Below are 18826 nucleotides of genomic sequence, written 5' to 3'. Positions count from 1 at the left end.
AACAAAAAAAAGTTAAACATAACCCATTTACATGGCCTAGCCATTCTGTCTATTCCTTAGAAATTAAGCGTATATTCATACAAAGACTGACTTGTATCCGAATGTACATAAGAAGGTTTTTTTACATTTATTTATTTACTTACTTACTTACTTATTGCCATTTGAGACTATAAGTTATTTATTTGTTTGTTTACCATGGCATATGTTGTAGGGAGGAGTCAGTGGATAGCTTATAGAGCTGATTCTCTCTTCCATGTCGATTCTCATGACCAAACTCAAGTCGTGAGGCTGGGCAGCAAGCACCTCTATCCTGTCCCTGACCTCACATAATAAAGGCAGCCCACCCTACCCCATGCTCGTTATCTCTCCCACCTGATCTGTGTCTCCACTGTCTCATCACTGTATTCTCACTACATGGATTAATCTGCTAGCTCTTTATTACAGTTTCCACACATTCTCACTACTTGAACCTTTGTGCTAGGTACTTTGCTCTATTTCAGTCGCTCTCTAGGTAAATAGTACCCCCATCATTTGTTAATTGTTTGCTTAATGATTGCCAGTCTGGCTGGTTGTGACTTGTATTCTCAAAGGACTAATGAGGTTGACCTTTTTTTTCATAATGTTTATTGGCCACATTCATTTCATCTTTGGTGATCTATCTATTTCATTAGCCCAGTTGTTGAGTTGGTTGTTTCTTAGGTCTTGTTAGTCCTTTGTACATTCCAGATATTACTTTTCTGTCAGATCTCGGGCTAGCAAAGATTTTTCACTATAGGCTGACTTTTCAGTCAATTGAATCCTTGTTGTACAGAAGCCTTTTAATGTCATGAGGTCCATTTGTGTGTTGTTGACCTTATTTCCTGAGTGACCAGGGTCCTATTGAGAAAGACCTTTCATGTGCCTATATCTTCAAGTGTTTCCCTATTTTTTTTCCTTTAGCAGTTTTAGAATTTCAGGTCTTCCATTAAGGTATTTGATCCATTTGGAGTTGACTTTTGTGCAGAGTAAAAGATAGGGATCTAGTTTGATTCTTCTAAAATAGAGTTTGAAATTACTCTCTTGGAATTCTAAAGGGCTGCTATAAAGGAAGTTATTTCTTTCTGGGCAAAGGCTGATACAGACCCTGTATGGATGAAGTGGTTGAATTAGATGCCCCTTGAAAAGTCTGTCCTAGTTGGAAGACATTTTTTTTAATGTTCAGTTGTTGCTGACAGTACAGAATGCTGAATCAGTATAAACTTCATTTTTGAGAGCTCATTTATGAACCTGACAGTTCATATCTTAATGAAGACAACTTCAATACAACGTGTTTATGTGTGTGTCTTCAAAAAAGCTGTAAATAAAGCTATTATTTTGCATGCTAGCTAAAAAATTAAATAGAAAAAGATAACTTCATACTTTTATAACTTTGCCTTAAAAGTAGATAATCTATTACTTTATTCTTACTAAATAAGTCCTTTATTCTTACTAGAAAATATTACTTAGCCATCAATTTTAATATTCATAGAACCTCTATCAGAACTTATATCAGTATATGGAATAAAATAACCAGTTTCCTAAAATTAAATCTCAACGTCAAATTTAAGAGTTTGACCTACACAATGTATGTTAAGCTTCTTGATTTTTCTCAGTAGTTATGTATGATCATAATCTTCTTTTATAGGAGCGGGATCGTTATGCCTACAAAATCCATCTTCCAGAAACAGTAGAACAACTGAGGAAATTCAATGCAAGGAGAAAACTAAAGGTAAGGTTTTAAGACCCTAAGAGCTCACTAGATGGAGTTTGTAATCATGCTTCTGTTCGGGTTGGATTTCCATAAACACATCCTTGTGTTGGCCATTAATTTTGCTACAGCTAAATTATCTCTAAAAATTGTTGCCATTTCACTAAACTTCATTTCATTTTGGGTTTTTTTAAATCAAATAAATAAGTTAATATTTCAGTATGAATCAAAACAAAATTTAGCAACTAGAAGACACATCATATTTTAGATTTGTTTTATTCTGCTAAACTTCATAGCAAAGATATGGCTACATTATGAATCTAAGCTATGTTTTCCCAAACATAAATATTTGTACAATAGCATGGCACATGTCTGTAATCCCACTACTGAGAATGCTGAAACGGAAGGTTTATGCATTTCAGGCCAGCCTGGACTATATAGAGACACTGCTTCAAAATGTTAAATTAACAATAATAAGACTTTAAAATTGTTAAATGTGACCTCAGTTCTCTAGAAACTGCAGCTGAGTTTACATTGGCTCTAGGGTTGAACAAACATCTTAAAGCAATAAATAAAAAGCACACTGCCAGAATGTATGAGAAAGTGTTTGCAGATCTCCTGTGATCCTTTATTCTTTCTCTGTGGCTTTCTTGCCACTCTCCCTGTCCTTTGTCTCAAAAAGTAAAGGTGCACAAGGACAATGGCCCCTAACAGGGAGCCATTGTAGTCCAGAACTTTCTGAAAAACACCCACAATTCAGTGGTGGAGCTCTCCAGCTCTGGGAGGAAATGTTATGGGGCACAGAAGCTGACCACAAAGATCCAGAGGAAATGATTGATGTTTGTTGGATCTGTGGTGCTGAATGTATTATTAGGTCTGTTCTAGAAGTAGCTTATTGGATAACAGTCTCTAATCACATGACTCCTACCAACTACAAAACTTCTGGAGTATTTTCAGATGTCCTAAATTACAGTACTATTTATCATTCTTCATGCCTTGAAGATTATGAATGGTTTTACACAGCTGGAAATTATATGTAAATGTTTGGGGAGACTCTCAGGGTATAATAGCACCATAGAAGGCTGAAATGCCCACAATGGTATCCATTAGCCACATGTAGGTGTGTGAATCTAAGTTACTTAAAATTTAAAAATCCAAGTGCCAGTTCCCCATTCATACCATCATGTTTCAAGAGCTTTGCGGCCTAGTAGCTACCATATTAAGCAGCACAAACATAAACCATTCCTACCCTTGTAGAAGATTCCACTGGCCGTGGGTTGCTGCTGAACAGCAGGAGAACTTTGCACATATCACTGTTAATGATGAGCATTTTTAGTTAAGCTTTTCTCCTAATTCTTCTGTTGTCAGGAGTTCAAACGAGCTCTTCTCTATGTTTTTGTAAAAATCCTTGACAAAAAAAATAGTTATTAATAATATGCCATCGTTGAGATGGTTCCCAAAGAAGTTTATTAAGGCTTAACATCTTTACTTTGGCATCTCCCTGAACTGGTATAGGCTGCAAAGGAAAGGAAAGCTAATCATTCAGAGTAAAATTTTGGAAGCTCTCTTGCACTTAGTCTGTGCTCCTTTCTTAACTCTTCTCTAAATCTCTTTAATCCTCGGCTCTGCTTTGGCTTCACATAGCATTACTCTATGCAAGGTCAAGCCTTCATTGCCCAAACAGAGGTGTTTCACTCAGGCCTGAGCTCACCCATCACAGGAGACATGCTCTTCCCCTGGTGCCACAGAAGCAGACTTGGACCAAAAATAGCCAAACTGGTGACTAAGATTCGTTTGGACAGAGACAAACTATCACAACAAGCAGGGGTCATGTGGATTGACCACATCCCTTTACAGGGCTATTAAAAGTCTCAAGACCCGCCAAGCTATGTGGAATTAGAAACATCAGCCTAATGATTCTGGGCTTGTTTTCAGCTAAGGCTACATTCCCAGAGTTGTCAGCTACCAGGTTAGCACATGCCTCACCTTCCTTCCTCAGGGAGCTTATTCTCCTTCTTATACTTCTCCTATGAAATTCTAGAACAAAGATGGTAACTTCCCTGGTTTCCACCACCCACCGCCCACCACCCCACAGCTTATTTCCACAGCTAGGTGCCTGCTCATCTTTACCCCAGACACTGATTTGAAGTTCCTCAAATGGTGCAGCAACCAAAGTTTTAAGACTACTTTAGAAATGATTCTAAAATTCACAATAAACTTGCTGAAAGCCAATTACTAAATTTTGATTAATAGAAAAAAAGAGGTATAGAGTAATGCAGGAAGGAGCAACTCAAGCTATGGTGAGTGGGTGATCCTGGTTCTGACACTCCATCACAGAAAGCCTTGAGCAAATTGCCTAAAGTCTCTATGCTTCAGTCGTCTTTATCTGGGAAGTATACATAGTGCAAAATGCAGCTAATTCCTAGGAGCAGCAGGATTCAATGAGCTACTGTTACAGCAGTTAGAAGAATACCAGGATGTGGTAAATGCTCCAAAGATCTTTTTTGCTATTAACTGTGATTTTTATTAATATATTATTAAGATTTTAATGGTGCTACCTTAGATTTAGTAATCTATAAAGATTGTAATTCCCAAATAAATATTGTATGTCATTTTAGAGTATTGCTAGTCATTCACTTTAATATTTTAGAACTTTTAGAAACTTTTAACCTTTTATTACTTCTTATTTATTTTGTGCGCATGAGGTCAGGAAACAGACATGCCATGCCAGGCACATGGAGATTGGAGGGCAGCTTGTACGAGGCAGGCACCTTTACCCACTGAACACTCTTGCCAGGCCTGAGGAACACTAAAAAAATGTATAAAACATTGAAAACTTTTACTGAATAATCCTTCTTATATTTCTTCTAAAGTAATTACGCTTAGACTTTTCTCACTATTTATTATCATTTCCCTTTACATTATCTACAAGAAGTTTTTATACTTGTAGGATTATACTTGCTTCCTTGTAACTACTTTCCACAACTAATATAGCCATGTAACATACCAGACCCTTAGTAGGTGCCTGAAATCTTTGTTTTGAATTGCATATATTCTGCTGTTTTATATATAAATATGTGTCTAATAAAATATAGTAAATCAGGTACAGTAATATTTATAATAATTCATAATAAATGCAATAATTATAGTAATATATTATTATAAAAGTCATTAAAACATTTAAATTATTGGTGTCTAGAATATTCCCTGTAATATTTTCATACAAAGAATGATTGTAAGTAACTAGAACTGAGGAAAGGCGAGACTAGTCTATACTCCTCATGTGAGGCTCTTGGACCAGCAGATCAGCATCATCTGGAGCATACTAGAAATAGGAATTCCTAGGTTATAATATATTCAGATAATAAAACACTTCCATTTGGAAAGAAAAATAACACTGTCTTTGCAGATGACACAGTTCCGTATTATAGAAAGTCCCAAGAAATTCCCTAGAAATAACAAGTTTATAACAAGTATAGGTTATGAGTCAGAGCAAAATGATTCATATATATAATACATGTATGTAATATATATATATATATGGATATATATAGTACATCTATATACACATATTATATGAGCAATTCATAGTCTTAAGAGGAAATTAAGAAATAAGTCTATTCACTGCAATATAACAATGAAATGTACAGAAATAAATCCAACAAAATAAATACAAGATATATAAACTAATATTGCTGGGAGAAGTTAGGAATCTAAGTAAAGGGTGATTTATCTGGGAAGACTATGTTATCTAGGCTGCAAGGAAGATCTGTGCTCTGAGGTACAGACAGGCTCCTTAAGTAATATATTAGTTACTTACTCATTGTGGCAACAGAATACCTGACAAACCCAACTTAAGGAAGGAAGGATTCACTTTGGCTCACTGTTAGAGTGTATGGGGGCATAACAGCAAGAGTATGAGAAGAGTAGTCATGTTGTGCCCACAGTCAGGAAGCCAGAGAGATGAATGCTGGTGCTCAGCCCCTTCTCTTTACTCAGTCATGGTCCTGAGCCCAAGGAATGGTGCTGCCTACAATTAGGGCAGCCCTTCCCTCCTCAGTTAATCCTCTCTACAACACTCTCCTAGACTAGGCAGTGCTGATAGTTTTGGTGATTCCAAGTGCAGCCACGTTGACAGTGGAAATGTAAGTATCACAACAGGCACAGTGTCTTACTGACTTCTAACCTAAGCATCAGCCACTAAAGGAGTTATAAACAAAGGGATGTTCGTTGGTATATGACCTTGTCAATCTAGCAACAAGCTCAACAGGGTATCTGCTCTAAAAGTTATCCCCTTTCCTTCAGGAATTATTTTGATCCATAGAAAGCATATTTCTCTATAATGAAGCAAAACACATTATGTATGAAATTCTCAAATAGTTAAAAATATTTGCTAAGTTTAAAAAAAATCTTTAATCAAACTAACATGTTTTGGGATAAAATATTTTCATCCCCTTCACTATCATTACTGATTTTTGTATACACAGAAGTTACCTGACTATTATAACAATTTTCATTTCAATGTTTCTATTTAAAATAACTTCTTTTAAACTGAAATATAATGTAATATAAATATAAGATTTGGCCTTTAAAGGAAAAAAATATATCTAAATAGAAGCAATAGTCTATGTTTGAGTGAATTAACTACAATCAATTTCGGAAATGGTAGTTTGAGCCAAGCAGGGTGTTGCATGCCTGTAATCCCAGCACAAGTTCAAAGCCAACCTAGGATATCTAGCTGCGCTGTTGCAACCCCCACCCCATGCAAAACAAGGGCTACAGTGAGTTGAAGCCAAGCAGTTCGGTTAAGAGGATAAAGCCACTTATACTTTTAATATAGAAACCGAGGAAGAACCTCCTCTCAAGAAGGATCACATGAACTTTTCCCAACTGTGATTTCCTACATGGAGTCTGCATAAGACTGAGCCCCTAAACATTTAGTCATAGGTAGGAGAGGGGTTCATGGGGTGTCACTCCACTCAAAAAAGCTAATGGCAGACTGAGACTGCTAGAGGAGAAGTCATCTTTCTTAGTGTAGTCACTGGTAAGTTACCCATGTTCCAGTGGATAGCTCAACACCTATATTCATGCAGGCGGCTCAGGTTAAGCCCCATGAAGTCACAAAGTAAAATCAGACAGAAGACAAAAGGGCGTGAGAGTAGGATAGGGACTTAGTGGGAGGATGCAGAGGGTGGGTGTGGCCAAAAAATATTAAATACATGGAGAAATTGTCAAATAAGAAAATTGGTTTATAAAGGAAATGAACACAAGAGAGATTTCTGAGAACTCTCTACAACTTTGTTGCTTTTTGCAAATTGCAAATGTATACCTTATTATAAGAAAACACAGTTTAGAAATGCTATTTTAGTTCTTTAAAAGCAGAAAGTTGCAACTTTATCATAGTTTTTCGTAACAGATTTTAAATAGTATCAACTTGAAATTAATTATGTTTCATCCTTAAAACACGCTAAAGTATACCTAGTAAATTTCAAGAGATTTTTCAAAGTTGGATATACCAAAAAAAAAAAAAAAAGAGATGTTTATTTAAGCTATCATTTATATTGCTGTACCCAATAGGCTCTTCACTAGAAATGTACTATAGGAGTTGGCAAACAATGTCCAGGGGGTCTAGTCCACCCCACTACCTTGTTGAGGAATATAAAGTTTTATTAAAATTCAGTGTCATATTCATTTACATTTTGTTTGTTGCTTTTGTGCTTTAATAACAGAGTTGAGTAGTAGCAAAAGAAAATATGTACCCTTCAAAGCCTAAAATATTTATGCTCTGGCTCTTTACAGAGTTAAAAAAAAAAAGGTTATCTCCTAGAGGAAGAAAAACTCCTAAATTAGGAAGAATAATCGATGGATCTCAGTTCTGACCATGGGTGATTGCATTTTTAATCATAGCAAAGCACTAAGCCTGTCTGGACCTCAGTTTTCCCTCCTATGAAATGAATCCTTTTGAATAGCTCATCACCGAGACTGGCTCTCAAACAGTAATAAAGTTCTGTGAATCTGAGCTGTTTTGAAACTGTTTTCCTGTTTCACATAATTGTCTTGCATTGGGTAGTAGAACCATATATGGTCACTGAACTGAGAAACTAAATAAACCAAGCTGCTAGGAACTTACTGTTTCAAAGCTATTTTTCTCTCAGGCTCTTTTAAGTACCAGTCTAAGTACTTGTTTATAGATCTTCAACTACAAAAGTAGTTGGGGAAAGCCTTTAGATGTAATACTAACGTACAAAGAAACTCAGTTGAACTCACTTGGAAATAAAAAAAATCTATAAAATTCTGGTTTGGGTATGTGGGAAATATGATTTGATACATAAGAATTCCATTCCACCCAGCTTTTAGGGAGCATGTATAATATGCAAAGTGAAATAAGATTCTTCTGTAGAAAGAAAATTCAACCTTCATTGTATTTTCCTATGTGGTTGATAAAGTTCTGCAGAAAAAATTCCTTGTTTTAACCCCATACTGTGGGAAATGTAGGCAGTTACATCAAATGGCAATTTCAAAACCACTTGTATTTTATTTTGTGTTTTTCCCTTTTTTTGTCTTTTTTGTTATTGCTACTGCTATTTTGAGACATGATCTTGCTGTGTAGCCCAGGCTATCCTGGACTTCCCAATCTTCCTGCCTAAACTGCAGGCATGCAACATCTTATTGGTTCTTCACTTCCTGTAGTCCATTTTTCAAGTAATATTTAGAGAAACTTAATGTGATTCCCCAAAAATTAGACCTTGTGGAAATGCTGCTAACATTTTCATGTATATACCAACAAGTGCCTACATGCATGGCAGATTTATCTTTACTTGCGGAAAACTCATGAGTTCAATATTTTAAATTTACATAGAAACTATGATAGACCACTTCAGTGGTTTGATATTTAAACTACCTAAGTGAACAATTGTATGTAGAGCAGTAGAAGACTCACACTCATGTTCTGCCTGTTTTAGTGGACTTAGTAATGATTTATACTTCCAGAATGTCCAACAGTTTTCAAAGCACTTTTGTTTACATTAAGACTTTAGGCAATATAAAATAAGGCACATCCCCTTTCATACTCTCAGTTTACAGATAATAAGACCTAGAGAGGAAATGAGGGGATCAATAGCTCAGTCAGAAAAGTACCTCCTGCACAAGCATGAGAACTGAGTTCCATTCCTAGCGCCCACATAAGAATACATATAAGGCCAGCACTGAGGCCTCTGAGCCAAGAGAGCATACACAATCCCTGCACTGGGGCAGAGACAAGAGGATCCCTGGGGCCAGCTGACCAGCCCAGCCTAGTCTCATCAGCAAGTCCCTGTTCCCAGTGAGACTCTGCTACAGAAAACAAGTGGCTGACTCCTGAGGAATGACACCTAGTGTAGACCTCTGGCCCTTACATGCACATATATGCATGCACATTCATATAAACGTGCTCAAATACACACATATACACATACACCATGCAAGAACAGGAAAACCTAGAAAGTATTAATGATCTACTCAAACAGTGCTGTGGAACCAGAAGATGACGAAGCTAGAAAGCAAGCATAGCAACTTACGGTTCTTCCTATTGCTAAAACAGTAATTCACATTGCTGTCCCACACAGTAGTCTTAAAGATGCCAGCACTCTGGATGGTAGTGCTTCTCTCCTATGGTTCAGTGGGTCCTCTCTGTGGCTTCTAGGATCCATCTGTAACCAGGTGTGATGTTTTGTGTCTGTAATACCAGCCCTTGGGAAGAGGTAAAGATAATTGGATCAAGAGTTTGGGGCAGCCTCACCTACATAGCAAATTCAAGGCCAACCTGTGCTGCATAATATCTAGTCTCCAAAAAAAATTTACATGTAGTTGATTCAGATGTATGGTCTGATAGAGTTGGTGTGCAAGAGTAACATAGTCATTGTTACACAAAGAAAAGAGGGAAAAGACTGAAAAATGAGAAACTCATAATCCTCAGTGAAACTATTGTAAACATGCTGGTATATGCTTACTAGTTTATAATTGTTAACTATTTTTCCAAAAAGAAATCAGAATATGCACTGTCTTGAAACCTTCTAAAAAATATGATTTATTACAAGAATCTTCCTATTTCATTAAATATCCTTTTACGGCATCATTTTATGACAGTTTTGTACCATGTAATATATGTGCAAGTCCAAGGTGTAATTAGTTTATACACTTCATTCTGCATATGGAATTCATGTCAAGTATTCCAAAGTTGTTTTGCGCCCCCCCCCCCCAGCCAACATGTCTTACAAATGCCACTTTCTGACTAATCCTTAAGCTGAATAACCATTAGTAACGCCTTATGTTTGTATGTTGGTTGTAATTGTGTACTTTTGTCACCTTCTCCTGATAGGGTGCAGTACTAGCCGCTGTGTCAAGTCACAAATTCAATTCCTTCTATGGGGACCCTCCTGAAGAGTTGCCAGATTTCTCCGAAGACCCTACCTCCTCAGGTAACTGGGTAATTAACTCATTCTCCTGTGGGAATCACTTGCCATCTCTCTTTTCTCTGCCATTCTGAACAGTCAAGTCCTCTGAGAGATTCTAAGGAAGTCTGTCACCCACAAAATCATACTTGCATGTGTCTGGTTCCTCTTTATTTGAATACCAAAACTGTCCTCTCTGAGTGCTCCCAAACCAACATTATGCCAGTTTCTTTTTTACCTCAGTACTTCTTCCCCTTTGTACAGTCCAAACTCTATACTGCATCTCCTTCCCTCTAGTGTTGTAGTCAGACTCACTGGATCTTGATGATCATCATCTCCCACTGCAAAACCTTCTAATGTCCTGTTTGGACATTAGACATGGGCTCTCTTTTGTTTATCCACGTAACTCCTGAGTCATATGTCATCTGGCCTCAGCTTTACTTCTGATAGAGACAAAAATTTTATATGGTGGAATTTGCCCCTCTGATTTGATTTTTTTCTATTCTTCTTTAAACTGGCTTCTTTAATATTTGTGTAAGAACATTAGAAACCTGACTCAGGACTCGTCCCACAGCATGAGTAGTATATCCTACAGTCAGCAGTGCTTTTCCCTGGAGGATCTGGAATTGTCTGTCAGAGCTTAGCTCTGCCCTCTTCTCATGCATATACATGCACTAAAAATTCAAAAGCTCTTGCCAATCAACATGTGCCTACACCATATACAAAATGACCAGACTGAGTTTCCTAGTCCAACAGGTGTGTGCTTCCTCCTTTTGTCTTTTACCAATCGGGATATGAATCTTCCTCTTTTGAGCAAAGGTGATTTCCAAACATATTCAGAATCTTAGAGAAGTGACTTGGCTTCCTCTTGTGCTGCAGCATGGTTGTGATTGGCCACGTCCTCTGGATCACTTCATCTCTGCCCTTCTTTTCTTCCTACTATATTTTGTTCCCATCCCCTGGACCATTTTTTAGAAGTTGAACATCTCCCTCTGGCTTTCAGCATAGATTACAGTTGGCCCTATTTAAGGAGCATGGATACAGGCATGATTTTTAGTTTATGTCTGTGATGATATGAAAGAGGCACAGCTTTACTATATTTAGAATAAACTATCTCTTCAGGATTTATGGTCAACGACTATACTATCACTTTCATTTTTTAAATGGGCCTAGAAAACAATATAGTCCTCAATCTTGAGAATTTTCCTTTAATTAATATTTTCCTCTGCCCACTAAAAACTTAATAAAGCCTAAATAAGTGTTCTTTTCCTGGAAGAACTGAAATTTTTCTTTAAAAAAAGAAATTATCTATATTTGTAAACATGCTTGCTTATATTAAATATATTTTATCACCTGGCCCTTTTCTTTGGTATATTTTTTAAATGATTTGATTGAAACAGATCTTTTAGTATAATTCTATGTTTTTAAACAAGCAAACAAACAGCAGCAGCAACAACAGCAAACCTTCCACCATCTTGTAGGCTACCTTCAGGATTTCACATTAATTGTTCCCAATTGAACATTTCTTCTTGGCGTTCCTTTCCTGCAGTCTCACCTTGTTACATTCTTTTTTCTTTTCTTTAATTCTGGGTCCATCGTGATCTTCTAAGCAGTATATATTTTAAATGGCCATGGTAAATATCTGTAAAAGACTTTTTCAGTGATGCTGTCTAGGTGCTACAAGCGAAAAGTACAATTAAAATCAAGTGAAAAGTAGAATTAAAATCTAAAACTAAATCACTACCCCAAGTAAAGGAGAAATGTTTATGTAGTCAGAAGTCAGAAGCAAAGGAGATTTTTAAAGACAAGTGTAATGTTTTCCTACACATTTCACATAGCTATCAGAAATCATACATTTCCAAAATTAATTTTTAATGCTAAGCAAATTGAGGAAGGCACTCTGCGCTAATCAACAGTATTAACCTAGAGCCATCTGCCAGCCCATGGCCTTTCTGCAGCCAACAGTAGTGTATCAGCTGCAGAAAGCCATTTATGTATTTTATCTAGACTCAAAGCTTTGCACTTTTGTAAATGAAAATATCTATATTTGATTTTCATTATTTCCATCTCATTTTTGGTATTTTCATTGCTTTCTAAACCTAAAAAACAAAATCTTCCTTTTATCCTTATGCTTGTTTATTTCAAATTCCCAAAGTAACCCTTTCCCTATCTTGATGTTTGGATTTATACGGGTTTGTTTTACACTGAAAAAACCAAGAACATTTTCTGTGATTACCTGCAAGTGCGTCCGAGCCTGAGATGTGAGAGAGAAGTGACTGCAGAGCATACGCTTGTAGGGTGCTGACTATATCTAACTGGACCATGGAGTTTTAATACCGAAATGTTCTTTGAAAGCATGACATGAGATTTCGTATGAGAAGCCACCTAGCCGCTGACCTAGTTTCCTTTCTAGTGCTATGATAAAGACTATGACCAAAAGCAACTTAGGGAGGAAAGGGTTCGCCTTAAAGTCTACAGTCCATCATCAAAGGAGGTTGGGAAGAGCTGAGAAGATACAAGAGAACAGTGTATTTCACCAGCTGCCTATTCTTTACACAGACTGTCTTTGTGTTCCACGTTACAAAATACCTTTTCCATTCTGATGAAATTATAGTGGGTCTATTTTTAAAAAAAAAGCCTACCAAAAGTAATGATTGTCCATCCCAATTTTGCCCCCCAATTTTTTTTCAAAATTCCTTCTACAACATTCTGAAGTATGGGGACAGTAACTAAAGCTGCTTGGCCACAAATTGCAGCATGTTATTTCCTTAAATTAAAATTACTAACAAATAAGAATATGCATTTGAGAAATGTGAGTATTTAAAATCACAGCCTAAAAAGTAATCAGCTCCACAGCCTGTCATCCAGAGAAAAGCTGAACATGTTTAGGCGTGTCATTGTATTACAAAATAATTTTTTTCTGAAAAATACTTTTCCATTTTGATTATTAGGGTTCATTCATTATGCTTTTACTGGATTCACTAAAGTTAATCTTATGATAATCAGTATCTTGTTGCTTTGTTACTTAATTCAAAGTGAAAATGTTCTCATATTTCAAAGCAAAGAATTTAGAATGAGGTCACAGTAATGTCTGTAATTTGGGGGGTCAGCATGGGGGCTGTGCTTGTGGATTATCTAAAGGGCCCAACTATGGCTTAATGACCTGCTTGCTCTAAAATCATAATGTTTGTCCTTTGTCCATATGCTGCCTTCCTCCTAGGACTTCTAGCAGCAGAAAGTAGGTATCCCTTCGTTTTCCTCTAAGGTTTATCTTTATGCAAAAGTGTTTGGCTCTGCATGGTTCATAATTGGCTTGACTTTTTCCATGGCTGCTTGTGTTTAGATGTTTAAAAGTGAATTTTAACACTGTCTGATCATAAAATAAGAACTTACATATATTGATTTTCTGAGGCACTGATATACAGCTGAATTTTTCAATTCTTTCAAGGGGTAGGGAGGAGGCAGTGTTAAAATTTCAACCATACTTAATATTATTTCACATTTGAAATTCAAACACGAATATATTCATTCTGGGGAAAAGGTAACATTTTATTTTGAAGTTGGCTCCCAAGAAAACTTTTAGGGTAAGTGAATTTTCTTTCGACAATTTTGTTACACATGAATGGTTTTTATTACTGATACAAAAGTCATTCCGTTTATCGTTGTTGGGCTGTGAAGTAAACTCTGAAATTATGTCTTTTAACAACCCTCATCATCAGGTACAGTGGCCATACAGGTATACTGGTATAGTCTCACCCTCAGGAGACTGAGGCAGGAAGGTAACAAGTTAGAGACCAGTCTTGGCTATGTAGTGAGACCTTGTTGCAGAAAATAAATAACAAATAAGAGTAATAATAGATATCCTTTAACTGCACAGAGATGTAATTTGAATATGTAAAAAATTAAGCTGTACAAAATATGCACAAACACAACATACACACACAACATTGTGTTTGGGGGTTATGTGTGGGGTGTGTGTGTGTGTGTGTGTGTGTGTGTGTGTGTGTGTGTGTGTAAAACTGAAATTGTCCCGATAAAGATGTTACATTACAACAATATTAGTATTTAAAATGCAATTAAAATTTACCTCAAAGTAATTAATGCTGACTAAAGGAAAGTAATAAGAGACAAAGATAAATTAGAAAATCTGGGTACTAACAATGAACTTAGTTGGCACTTTTGTTGCATTTACTATTTATAGCTAAAGTTACAGACAATACAAAAATCTCACCATATACTAGTGGTTTGTGGCTGAGAATGGCAGCACCTGTGAATCACAAGTAGGGTATGGCTTTGCTAAGTGCCTCTGCCTACCTTTCAGAGCTGTTATCCTCTTGAAGGCATGATTGTAGGAAAAAATTAGGAAGCTCACACAGTAGTTAATAGAAATTTTCTTTTTTTATTGGATATTTTATTTATTTACATTTCAGATGTTATCCCCTTTCCCGGTTTCCCTTCCAGAAAACCCCTATCCCATCCCCCCACCCCTGCTTCTATGGGGGTGTTCCCACTCCCACCTCCCCACCCTGGCATTCTCCTACACTGAGGCATCAAGCCTTCACAAGACCAAGGGCCTCTCCTCCCATTGATGCCAGATAAAGCCCCTTCAGCTCCTTCAGTCCTTGGTGACCCTGTGCTCAGCCCAATGGTTAGCTGTGAGCATCCACATCTGTATTGGTCAGGCTCTGACAGTGGCTCTCAGGAGACAGCTGTATCAGACTCCTGTCAGCAAGCACTTCTTGGCATCAGCAATAGTGTCTGGGTTTGGTGTCTGTATATGAGATAGATTCTCAGGTGGAGCAGTCTCTGGGTGGCCTTCAAAGTGTGGAATAAAACATTTCTAATCCTCCCTGGCTTGTCTACATGGCCATCCACAAACCAGCAGCTTGCTACCCCAAATAAATGAAAGCAGGAGTTGTTACTCATTGTTCCCAAGACAGGGAACAGTTTTTTAACCTTGCATCAGAAGTAACATTCTCTATGCTCAGGCCCCATGCCAGGAGAAGTAGTTGATCACAGCTGGTAAGAACAGCAGGGGACTGGATCTTAGGGATTCAGAGGCTAATGAGATATCCATGCGACTATAAAAATGGAAATCAATCAAGCAGTTAATCTATTCTTCCCCTCCCTCCCTCCTCCCCCTTTCCCTTTTTCTCTCTTCTATCCTTTTTAAGTCAGCCACATCTATCACCATATTTGGGAAGGAACATTCTACCGGTCTGTATAAAACTTAACGCAAATGAGCATTTAAGGCTAGCAGAATATTGTCAAAATACTTTGGAAAATGGTGCTCAAAAATGGTACTACTTGTGCCTAGTGGTGCACACCTTTAATCCCAGCACTCAGGAGGCAGAAGCAGGTGGATCTCTATGATTTCAAGTCCAATCTGGTCTACATAGTGAGTTCCAGGACAGCCAGAGATCTTGTCTAGTTTATTAAAAGAAAAAACTAAAAAAGAATGGTACTACTTAGAAACAGACTATTTTAATAAACATAATGTCACTAGAATTGTAGCCCTTGTATGCTGATAAAATGTATATGTAGAGTTCCTTAAGAAACTTAAGCTCAATACATTTTTGAGGTACCTGTGCCATAATCTACGCACAAAGAATCTAAGACATTTACTGTCATATCCAAGTTTTCACAACTAGAATTGGATATAGTACACCTGCCAGCACTCAAAATACAGTTTCCACTGTGAAGTTCACTGTTGCTTATAACATGATCGAAAGCCTGAATTTGCTTCATGCATTGAAAATAAAAGCTGTTGGCTAGGGGACAGTGGTGAGAAGAAACAGACTGCAGTTAGACAAGGTTGGGGGGAGATATTTTTTGAGTGATAACACTGTACACTTCAATTGGTAAGTTTAAATTAATAGCTACACTTGAGTAAAGAAAAAAAATGAGACCAGATCTCTCACTATGTAGCCCTGGCTAGCCTGGGATTCACTGTGTAGTAGACCAAACTGGCCTTGAACTCAGAGATCTGCTTTTCTCTGTCTCCTGATGCTGGCATTAAAGGCATATACCACCACACCTGGAAAGAGGTTTGTTTGTTTTTTTCAGCATTATATTACTTGTCTGGGGACAGGGTTCCCACCTATAATCACAGCTCCCAAAGGGGGCTGAGACAGGATAATCATAACTTCAAGACCAGCCTGAGCTACATAATGAGACCCTGTCTCAGAAAAGGTATCATGTTGCAAGGGAAAGTGCATGTGCAGTGGTGTAGTGGTACATTAGTGAGCCACTCGTGGGATAGGCATAGTTCTACATGTAAATGAGAAATGCACATGGATCTTCCCTGAAATAACTGCCAGGTAAATGTGGGAGCACCAAAGCCCATGAAATGGTAAACTTAAGATGTGTGTACTTTGCTGTGTTTGAGTTTTATCTGAGAGAAGAATTGAAATCTTTGCTGAAGTCTCTAAGAGGAAGTGACTGGTGTCAGCCACTCTGCCACTCACTATAACAAGGAGAAATGCGATGAATTGCCAGATGGATAGCTGGCGATACATGTGATAGAGCATACAGCGAGCTGTGGCCTAAGTGGTTGTTAGACTTTCCGCCTGCTTGGAATTGCTCAGAGTTTGCTATGTGGGGGGAAAGGGTTAAGAGAGAGCCCACATCGGCGCTGAGAACCTCTTAGTTTAAACAGTATTCTGTTTACTTTTCTGTCGTCCTTTGGGTTTATTTTTACTTGGTAAAATTTTTTGTGAGACTTTTCCACTCTTTTTTTTCTCTGTAAGGAATCTCTTTTTTTATTATTATTATTTTCTTTATTTACATTTCAAATGCTATCCCGAAAGTCCCCTATACCCTCCCCCCACCCTCCTCCCCTACCCACCCACTCCCACTNCTTGGCCCNGGCCTTCCCNTGTGCTGGGNCATATAAAGTTTNCAAGACCAAGGGGCCTCTCTTCCCAATGATGGCCGATTAGGCCATCTTCTGCTACATATGCAGCTAGAGACTCGAGCTCAGGGGGTACTGGTTAGTTCATATTGTTGTTGCACCTACAGGGTTGCATCCCCCTTCAGCTCCTTGGGTACTTTCTCTAGCTCCTCCATTGGGGATCCTGTGTTCCATCCAATAGCTGGCTGTGAGCATCCAGTTCTGTTTGCCAGGCACTGAATGAAACTGTTCTGTATCCCAAGCTTTGATTGACCTTAAAAACATATTCCTCTTTAAATAAATAGACCTGGAAAACATTTTTAAAGTAGTTGACATATTTATGCTATTTTGACTGTTGTTTCATAATAGTAACAGAAGACTTTTCAGAAAAACTTTCTTAGAAGTGAGAGTCTTTGGGAAAGTATAAGTGTTTAAAATTCAATTGTATAGTTTTTCAATCTGAATTTTTAGAAACAAGATTGATTATTGAATGAACAGTGTAAAATGTTACCCTACGGCAGGTATAATTGCTTTTAGTAAATTTACCAATGTAAAAGTTTGGGCCAAGTCTGGGCCAGCAGATTACTCAGTGGGTAATACATGCTGCTCTTACAGAGGACACAAGTCCCAAGACCCACATCGGGGTCATAAGAGAATTCATAACTCCAGCTCATCTCACTTTCACAGGCACATGCACACAGGTACATATAGCCACGCACATAGTCACATAAATAATATTTTTTTTTAAAAAGTCAGGCAGTGGTAATACATGCCTTTAATCTCAGCACTTGGGAGACAGATTTCTGAGTTCAAGGCCAGCATGATCTACAGAGTGATTTTTCAGGATAGCCAAGGCTACACAGAAAAACTCTGTCTTTAAAAACAAATGATAAAATAAAAATGTGGCCCAAGTGCTAGAAAAGAACCTCATATGGTAAATAAAAATGGAATTAAGAAGAAAATAGAGTTATTGTAAAGCACAGCATTACTGAACACATGATTCAGGTGCATTGCTAAAGGTAATCTGTGGTTTGAGGTAATAAAGAAGAACACTGCAACAGGGGTCCCAGGTGGATGCTGGGATTTCATTCCTCTGCTCCCTGTCTGTTTGTGGCCCTTGGATAGGTCATTGAACCCTCATAAGCCTCTAGTTTTTCAAATACAAAAGCACTTGCCTACATAACAGGTTATTGTAAAGTCACATAAGATGGCAAGGATAAAAACATAAATTGTCATATGTGTGTTATTATGAAGATAATTTCCATTATGATTTTTTTCTGTGCATTGTAGCTCACACCTGTAATCCCATCTCTTGGGATTATGAAACAAGAAAGTCAGGAACTTGAGGTCAGCCTGAGCTATGTAGTGAGACTCTATGTCCAAAAAATATTTTTTTCTTATGGGCAAACCATCTATTCTAATACTTACCTCTAAATTCTTCAAAATTTGTTTAGGAAAAATCTCTAATCAAGAACTCTTTGAAGCATCCTTTTCAACCAGACATTCTAAAAGTCTAGCCCAAAACACAAAAGCTAATAGGATGTCTGTGGTTATGCCATTAGATAGCTATCTCCTAGGGAAAGCTTGTGAACTACTTACTGGCTGATTTTTGTAAGGCTGTTAGAATTTACTCTAGGGTTTTATAGGGAAAACATCATCTTCAATCTTGGAAAAGAATGACTGGTTCCTATATGACAAAATTGATCCACAAATGAATACTAGTAACTGCTTAAGCGTGCGTGCGTGTGTGTGTGTGTGTGTGTGTGTGTGTGTGTGTGT

General features: G+C 37.5%; 1 protein-coding gene across 13 annotated transcripts in view; it reads left to right on the top strand.

Moving 5' to 3' along the window:
* Cask (calcium/calmodulin dependent serine protein kinase) overlaps window positions 1-18826 on the top strand; it is a 344733-nt gene that overhangs the window by 244476 nt on the left and 81431 nt on the right. For 9 of the 13 annotated variants that reach the window (XM_021188350.2, XM_021188347.2, XM_021188344.2 and 6 more), the window contains exons 9-11: window positions 1664-1747; window positions 10083-10182; window positions 13376-13393. In XM_021188350.2, the coding sequence (XP_021044009.1) occupies window positions 1664-1747; window positions 10083-10182; window positions 13376-13393 (202 nt within the window). The remainder of the gene's footprint in view (window positions 1-1663; window positions 1748-10082; window positions 10183-13375; window positions 13394-18826) is intronic. The other 4 variants (XM_021188353.2, XM_029534527.1, XM_021188351.2 and 1 more) reach the window with 1 other exon arrangement.

This window comes from Mus pahari, chromosome X (assembly GCF_900095145.1).
Source record: "Mus pahari chromosome X, PAHARI_EIJ_v1.1, whole genome shotgun sequence".
Taxonomy (NCBI): Eukaryota; Metazoa; Chordata; class Mammalia; order Rodentia; family Muridae; genus Mus; species Mus pahari.
Note: the sequence above shows the minus strand (reverse complement) of the source record. Positions and strands in the feature narration are given on the sequence as shown.